Here is a 7,500-nt window from a genome sequence, read left to right on the forward strand (position 1 = left end):
CAAGGCTGGTAAATATTGATAAAACTACCTTTAAAACCTAATTCAACATTATTTAACCTAACCTGCCCTAAAGTAGTCTAACCTGACCTAACTTAACTTGCTCCTATCCTTTCCTGTCCTTCCATTTCCTTCCCTTCCCTTCCTTTTTTTTTTTTTCCTTTTCTTTTCTTCCCTTCCCTTCCCTTCCCTTCCCTTCCCAACCTAACCCTACCCAACCCTACCCTACCCTACCCTTCTCTTCCCTTTCCTTTCCTACCATACCGTTTCCCTTCCCTTCCCTTCCTTTCCCTTCTCTTCCTTTCCCTTCTCTTCTCTTCCTTTCCCTTCCCTTCCCTTCCCTTCCCATCCCTTCCCTTCCCTTCCTAATCCACTCTTCTCTACCTAACCTAGCCTAACCTAACCAGAATTGCAGGTGAAACTGTTGAACTTGATGGAAAAGAACCGTAAAATTGTGTGTAACGTTGGCAAAATCAGAGCAGTGTTGGTGGATTTCCCTCCTCATACATACGGATTATCTTAACGGACACGGTGACTCCTCGGCCGCAAGCAGGTGGTGGTGGTGGCGAGGGAGTAATGGGGGAGGAATGAGGGAGTGGAGGAGAGAGAGTGAAGGGGCTAGTGAAGAAGAAGAGGAGGGAAGGAGTGAGTTTGGGAGTGAGAGAATGAGGGAATGAATGGGTAAAGGAGAGAGAGAGAGAGAGAGAGAGAGAGAGAGAGAGAGAGTGAAGAAGTGAATGAGTGAGGGAGTGAAGTGTGAGTCAGTGTTAGCCTTGTCAAGTATTAGTGAGGTCATAACAATAATAAACTTGAGTTAGGTTTGTGCTTTTATTTATGGAAGCAGATTGTTTTCGGAGCTTCGTAAAAGGTTCTGTGTGTTCAATTGTCTCTCTCTCTCTCTCTCTCTCTCTCTCTCTCTCTCTCTCTCTTGTAACACGTATAATTAGATCATTTAATATTGTTCATGTCATATTTTTTAATTTGATAGGTTCTGTAGTCAATAAAATATCTATCTATTTATCTGTCTGTATGTGTGTGTGTGTGTGTGTGTGTGTGTGTGTGTGTGTGTGTGTGTGTGTGTTTTCACGTTCAAGTTCAACAAATTTATTCCAGAACAATACACACACATATAAATTAAATAAAGTACATTCGTGGAACGGTCTGTAGTGGCAAATGTCAATATACAGACCTGTGGACATTATGCAGGATTCATTTCACGCAGTCCAAAAATAGTGACAGTACATTCTTGAAATCCCTCCCAAAAAAAAGATAGCATTATAAATCTAAAAACTCGTTAACTCCAGTAATAGGAAAAAAAGAAAATGAAATGTGTGTGTGTGTGTGTGTGTGTGTGTGTGTGTGTGTGTGTGTTATCTTCATATTAGCAACGGGATTTTTTTTTTTTTATGTAAGAGGAGAAAGCTGACCAAGGGCAACATACAACGAGAAAAATAGGCCCTCTTCGTTGCCAGTCCCCGTGCAGGTTTGAGAAAGTTAGCAAAACAAAAAAATAAATAAATAAAAATAAATAAATAAATAAATAAAAAAAAAAAAAGGCGTGGATGGAGGAGGGGGGATAAATGTCTCGAAATCTCCCTCTGAAATGAAGTTAAGTCATTGGAAGTTGGAAATACAGATCGTCTACATTAATTTGACAAAGGAGTTTGTGAGAGTCTTGCCTAAACACTTCGACTTAACCCATTTGCCTCGTAGTCTTTGTCTAAAACTGAGAAAAAAGAAGAAAAAGGATGAAAAAGAAAGAAAAAAAAGATGAAGGAAGGATGCATTTTGTAGATCGTAATATAGAAAAAACAACAACAAATATAACAATGATAATGATAATTTTGTTAGTATGGATGTTGTCACTAAAATTTCGAGGTTTATAGAAGAATTATTTCAAGACCTTCAGTTCCGTGACGCATTTCCATATTCACTCCGCTTACTATTTGGTGATTTTATACAGCTTCAGAAACTCATGTGGGGGATTAGAATAGTGAAGACTGTGGCCATTAATTAATCTCCTGACATCCCTTCCTAATGTCAATAAAATAGTATAATCTCAAGGTAAAAATGTGTCGCAATATTGAAGGAATTGAGATGGAAAAAAAAAAACACATTGATATACTTTTTTATATTCTTATTCTTCTCCTGTTAGAAGCGTCACCTGCCGTGTGGGGAGATGGGAAGAGCAGGAGAGGAGGGGGTGTTAGAATGATGTAGTATGGGGGGGGTAATGAAGGGAGAATGGGAGGAAGGGGGTGTTGCTGGGATGATAGAGGTTGTGGTGAGGAAGAAACGGTGTTGTGAATTTGTGAATAGCGGTATTGTGGTGGTGGTGGTGGTGGTGGTGGTGGAACAGCAGGAAGAATGATAATGATGATAATAATAGCCTTTCTTACAATTATGATAGCATTTGGGAGAACTACTACTACTACTACTACTACTACTACTACTACTACTACTACAACAACAACAAAAATTACAATGGTGGTAATAGTGATGATGGTGGTGATGGTGGTGGTGATAGTACATAAACCGGTGTAGATAAAGGCAGGAGAGAGAGAGAGAGAGAGAGAGAGAGAGAGAGAGAGAGAGAGAGAGAGAGAGAGAGAGGGGGGTAGGATATCAGGTAGTGATGGGAAGGAAGGGGAGGGAGGAGGAGGAAGGCAAGAAATGGGGTGGAAATTCACAAGAACTCTCGCACTGTTTTCATTCCCGTTTTCTCTTGTAATTATAAAAATGTGAACCATTGTATCGCGTTTTCTTTGAGATTATAAACGTGAGAGAGAGAGAGAGAGAGAGAGAGAGAGAGAGAGAGAGAGACTGTTGTATTTTGAATGTTTTGAGAAATGAGAGAAAAATAAGAACGTAAAAATAGAATGAAAGAATGAATAAAATGGAAAGAAAACGAAGGGAGAGAGAAAAAAAAGCAAAAATAATAATGGAAATGAGATAAAATGAAGTGAAAGGCATAAAAAAGAGGAGTGAAAAGAAGAAAATGAAGTAAAAGAAGACGAAAAGAAATGAGAAATAGAGGAAATAAGAAAAAAAAACTAAAGAGCAGGCAAAGTAAACGAACAAAGGGGACAGAAGAAGGAAAAGAAAAAAAAGAAGACGAAAAAGGATGAAAAAGAAAGAAAAAAAAAAAAAAGAAAGATGAAGGAAGGAAAAACGAACGAACAGATGGGAGGAAAAGAAAGAAAAGAAGAAAGGAAAGAAGAGAAAAACAAGAGGAAAAGAAGAAAGAGAAGAAAAAGAATGAAAAAAAAATAAAGATGAAGAAAGGAAAAACGAAAGAACAGATGGGAGGAAAAGAAAGAAAAGAAGGAAGGAAAGAAGAGAAAAACAGAAGGAAAACAAGAAAGAGAGGCGACGAAAAAGAATGAAAAAAAAGATGAAGGAATGAAAGAAATGAAGGAACAGATGAGAGGAAAAGAAAGAAAAGAAGGAAGGAAAGAAGAGAAAAACACCACAGAGCAACAAAGGGTGAGATAAGCTAAGTCAAGTCCAACACAGTGGTTTGAATGCCAAGATTGCATTCAAAGTACCATTCACAGCAGCTATAAACGTACGTAGCATACTGGCACCCTCCTCCTCCTCCTCCTCCTCCTCCTTGCTTCTCCTTGTCCTTTTCCTTCTCCTTTTCTTCCTATTTGTTTTCCTTTCGTGTTTTTCTCCTCCTCCTCCTCCTCCTCCTCCTCTTCTTCTGCTTCTTCTCCCTCTTCCTTTTCGTCCTCCTCCTCCTCTTTGCCTCTTGTTTTTTTTTTCCTTCTTTTCTTTCTTCTGCTTGTTTTCCTTTCTTCGTGTTTTCCACATCCTCCTCCTCCTCCTCTTCTTCCTCCTCCATCTCTTTGCTTCTTATCGTTTTCCTTCTCCTATTGCTCCTACATGTTTTCCTTCCTCCTCCTCCTCCTCCTCCTCCTCCTCCTCCTCATCATCATCATCATCATCATCATCATCATCATCATCATCATCATCATCATCCTCCAGCTGCAACTAAAAAGGATTGGGGGGTAGGGAGGAGCCTTCTAATATTCTATCCTGCTTCTCCAATGAAATAAGATAAAACAGTCACCCACACAAACTAATTAGGGAACCCAGGATGTGCTGCTGCTGTCACCTCTTTTGTGTTCCTTTGTGTTTGTCCTCGTGCTGTCCAAGGCCCGCCTGTTTACCACGAGATGGAAAGGAAAGGAGAAGAAACATATGGCACTTTTGTTTATGGTGGGTAAGGGGAGAAGGGACACACACACACACACACACACACACACACACACACACACACACACACACACACACACACACACACACACACACACACACACACACACACACACACACAGAAATAAAAAAAAAAAAAAGCGAAATTATTCCCTGGATCTCCACCCTTTCACGTCATGCTCATGCAGTCACAACAACAACAACAACAATACCACCACCACCACTACCAGCAGCGCCACCACCACCACCACCACCACCGCCACCACCACCACCAAGAACATATCCGGATGTTAGTCTGAGCTGAACCGTGGATCAGGGAGGACGAGAGAGAGAGAGAGAGAGAGAGAGAGAGAGAGAGAGAGAGAGGGTCCTTACAAGAATCCCTGTGTGTAATATTTCCTTGTGTTGTGAGTAGTTAATTAACTTTGAAGTGATAATAGGAATTTAATAAGGGCGGGATTGTTGACTTGGAAATTGCCTGAAAAATATACAAGAATGAAGTTTGAATGAATAACAGAACTTGAACGCTTTTGAACTTTGGAACTGTGTACAGTGCTTGGAAGAACCGGCTGTGAACTTTTTTAAAACACTTTATATAATTTGAAGAAAACTTGCAAACTTGAAAAAACCCTCACATCTTATTGAATTTTAGAACTTCTTTTGTTTCGAGACAATTCATGTGTCTTAAAAAGGACGAACTGTGAACTTTTTGGAAGTGTATTACGTGAGAAGAGAAACATGCCTAACTTGAACACACACACACACACACACACACACACACACACACACACACACACCTTATAGAATTTTTGGAACTTACGGTTTTTAGATATTTATCCCATTCTTTTGGCTAACTCTTTCGGATCTGCTTGGGGACTAGCATCTAAGTGTGCCTTTTTTTTTTTTTTGTATAGCTGAGAAAAAAAAGTAAAAAAAAAGAAGAGAAAAGAATGAAAAGAATGAACAACCTACAAAAAGTGAGGAGGAATATATGAACCTTTTTAAAACAATATAACTTAGAAAACGAAATATTGGAACACCGTGCAAAATACTGAGGCGTTGAGATCGAAGGATAGAGAAGAAGGAAGTAGTGTATGAAATGTGGAAGAAGAGAGAAAAGTCAGCGAAAGAATTTAATAGACAAAACAGAATTAAAAAAAGATAAGAAACAGCAGGGAAGCGACGGAACAAGAGGCGAAGTTTCTCGATCTACACTTGACCTAACCTGAAGATGTGAAACCCTTACCGGTCCTAAACTACCCTAGACCTTATAAAATTAAGACTTCTCTCGTGAAATAGCATTCAAATTAAAGAACCTTGAGATTTTTACACTGAAACAGCCTTGCAGATGTTACGAGAGGGAAACATAATTCTCAGATACTAAACCGCGGGAACACGCAACGCTTTCTTTAACTGATTATTTAATATATTTTCTTGTTTGATGTTCCCCTGTGTTGCGTCGGGGTTTGTTGACACTGACTTATCATTGTTTCCTTACGTGCGTCGGAGCTTGGACGGAGGAAAAAAAGAATATTAAAAAGTAAAAATCAGAAAAAAGTAGAGTGAAGCGAAAATGTTCCTACTTTGCTGAAAAAAGATAGAAAAAGTTGAGGAAATTCTTGGTAAAGTGCTTTGAAGTTTGTTATTTCCAAGCGTGAGAAAAGAAGACGAGAGAGAGAGAGAGAGAGAGAGAGAGAGAGAGAGAGAGAGAGAGCGTGAAATAAAGGAAGAAAGCAGTTTCCTGACATTTCAATATGAGTGACATCAAGTAAGTACGGTTTTATTTATTAATTTATGTATTTTATTGAACTTTATGTATTCTTTTATTTCATTGATGTTATTTATTCATTTCTTTACTAGCGTGTGTGTGTGTGTGTGTGTGTGTGTGTGTGTGTGTGTGTGTGTGTGTGTGTGTGTGTGTGTGTGTGTGTGTTCGTTCGTTTGTTTATGCTCAGTGTTTAAGATTGCTTTGTTCAGTTAGAGGGTGTGAAGAATGCAAACAATGGATGTCCTTGTAAACCCACACTTAGAGAGAGAGAGAGAGAGAGAGAGAGAGAGAGAGAGAGAGAGCACGGCTTCTATTTGCAGGCTCGATTATAATACCTAAGTGAAGTGAGTGACCGGCTTGCAATTCTCTCTCTCTCTCTCTCTCTCTCTCTCTCTCTCTCTCTCTCTACTTCATTTATTACTCACTTTTACTTGCTTGTTTGCCTACTTGTCTATTTCTCTCTGTTTCCTTCATTTATTTATTTACTCACTTCTACCTGCTTATTTATTTATTTATTTATTTATTTACTCATCATCCTTTCCTGTCTATTTAGCTTATTTACTCATTCTACTTGCTTCCTTACTTATTTACTTATTTATTCATCCATTCGTCTTTATTCTCCTCATTTTTCTTACATTTACTCACCCACGTGTTCCTCTCTTTACTCATCCATTTGAATCTGTTTTTCTTATTTTCTTATTTACTTACTTCTGGCTTCCTTACTCACCCACGCCTTCTTGTCTGTTTACTCATCCTTTCCTGTTTTACTCATTTGGTATAAACCACACTTATTTACTCATTCTTCTTGCTTCCTTACTCACTCATTTACTCACCAACGCCTGCCTCTCTCTATTTACTCATCCCTTCATCTGCTTTTCTCATTTACTTATATACTCACCTCTCTCTCTCTCTTTCCCCAGGCAGCCCCGAGTAATGGCGTGCAGGCTCCGGGCGGTGGTGTGGGGGTTGGCTGGCCTGTGTGTGCTAACCTGTCTCGCCTCCGTCAGGTGGTTCTCCGACCCCTCCCATTCCCCCGAGGTGGAGAGGGCGCCACTCATCTCCACGCCTGATGGTATGTGTTTGTTTTGTGGTGGTTGTCTTTATTCTTATATTTTAACTTTTTAGTTTTTGTTATTATTCTTGTGTTTTGTTCGTTCGGTACTGTCATTGTTTTTGTTTTCTTCATCATCATCTCCTTCTCCTCTCTTTTCTTCTCTTCTTCTTCTTTCTTGTTCTTCTTGTTTTTCTTGTTCTTCCTCTTCTTTTTTCTTTTTCTTCTTTTCGGCTCTCCTCCTCCTCCTCCTCCTCCTCCTCCTCCTCCTCCTCCTCCTCCTCCTCCTCCTCCTCCTCCTCCATCACCATCACCACCACACGTCGCCAGTTTTCCAGTTCCTTTCTCAATTCCCTCCTCTTCACCTTCCCTCTCATCTTTACTACCACCAACTCCTTTATACGTCTCCACATGCTGTCCACTACACGTTCCACCTTCCTAACCACCAAAAAAACTATCATTA

At 39.6% G+C, this 7,500-nt stretch overlaps 1 protein-coding gene and 1 long non-coding RNA gene across 4 annotated transcripts in view; one reads left to right on the forward strand and one right to left on the reverse strand.

The window, feature by feature from the left end:
* LOC123502549 (carbohydrate sulfotransferase 11-like) overlaps window positions 1-7,500 on the forward strand; it is a 16,968-nt gene that overhangs the window by 4,792 nt on the left and 4,676 nt on the right. The window contains exons 1-2 of one of the 2 annotated variants that reach the window (XM_045251682.1): window positions 5,852-5,986; window positions 6,907-7,058. In XM_045251682.1, coding sequence (XP_045107617.1) covers window positions 5,973-5,986; window positions 6,907-7,058 — 166 coding nt within the window. In that variant the 5' untranslated portion in view covers window positions 5,852-5,972. Of the gene's footprint in view, window positions 1-5,851; window positions 5,987-6,906; window positions 7,059-7,500 lie in introns of those variants that run through there. The other variant, XM_045251683.1, reaches the window with a different exon arrangement.
* LOC123502552 lies at window positions 2,780-5,996 on the reverse strand. Of its 2 annotated transcripts, none has more exons than XR_006674173.1 (2): window positions 5,888-5,996; window positions 2,780-2,820 (listed from the first exon to the last, which is right to left on the reverse strand). It is a non-coding gene; the product is annotated as an uncharacterized LOC123502552 (long non-coding RNA). The 2 variants fall into 2 exon arrangements; XR_006674174.1 differs by lacking the exon at window positions 5,888-5,996 and adding an exon at window positions 4,542-4,678.

This window comes from Portunus trituberculatus, chromosome 12 (assembly GCF_017591435.1).
Source record: "Portunus trituberculatus isolate SZX2019 chromosome 12, ASM1759143v1, whole genome shotgun sequence".
NCBI classification, from domain to species: Eukaryota; Metazoa; Arthropoda; class Malacostraca; order Decapoda; family Portunidae; genus Portunus; species Portunus trituberculatus.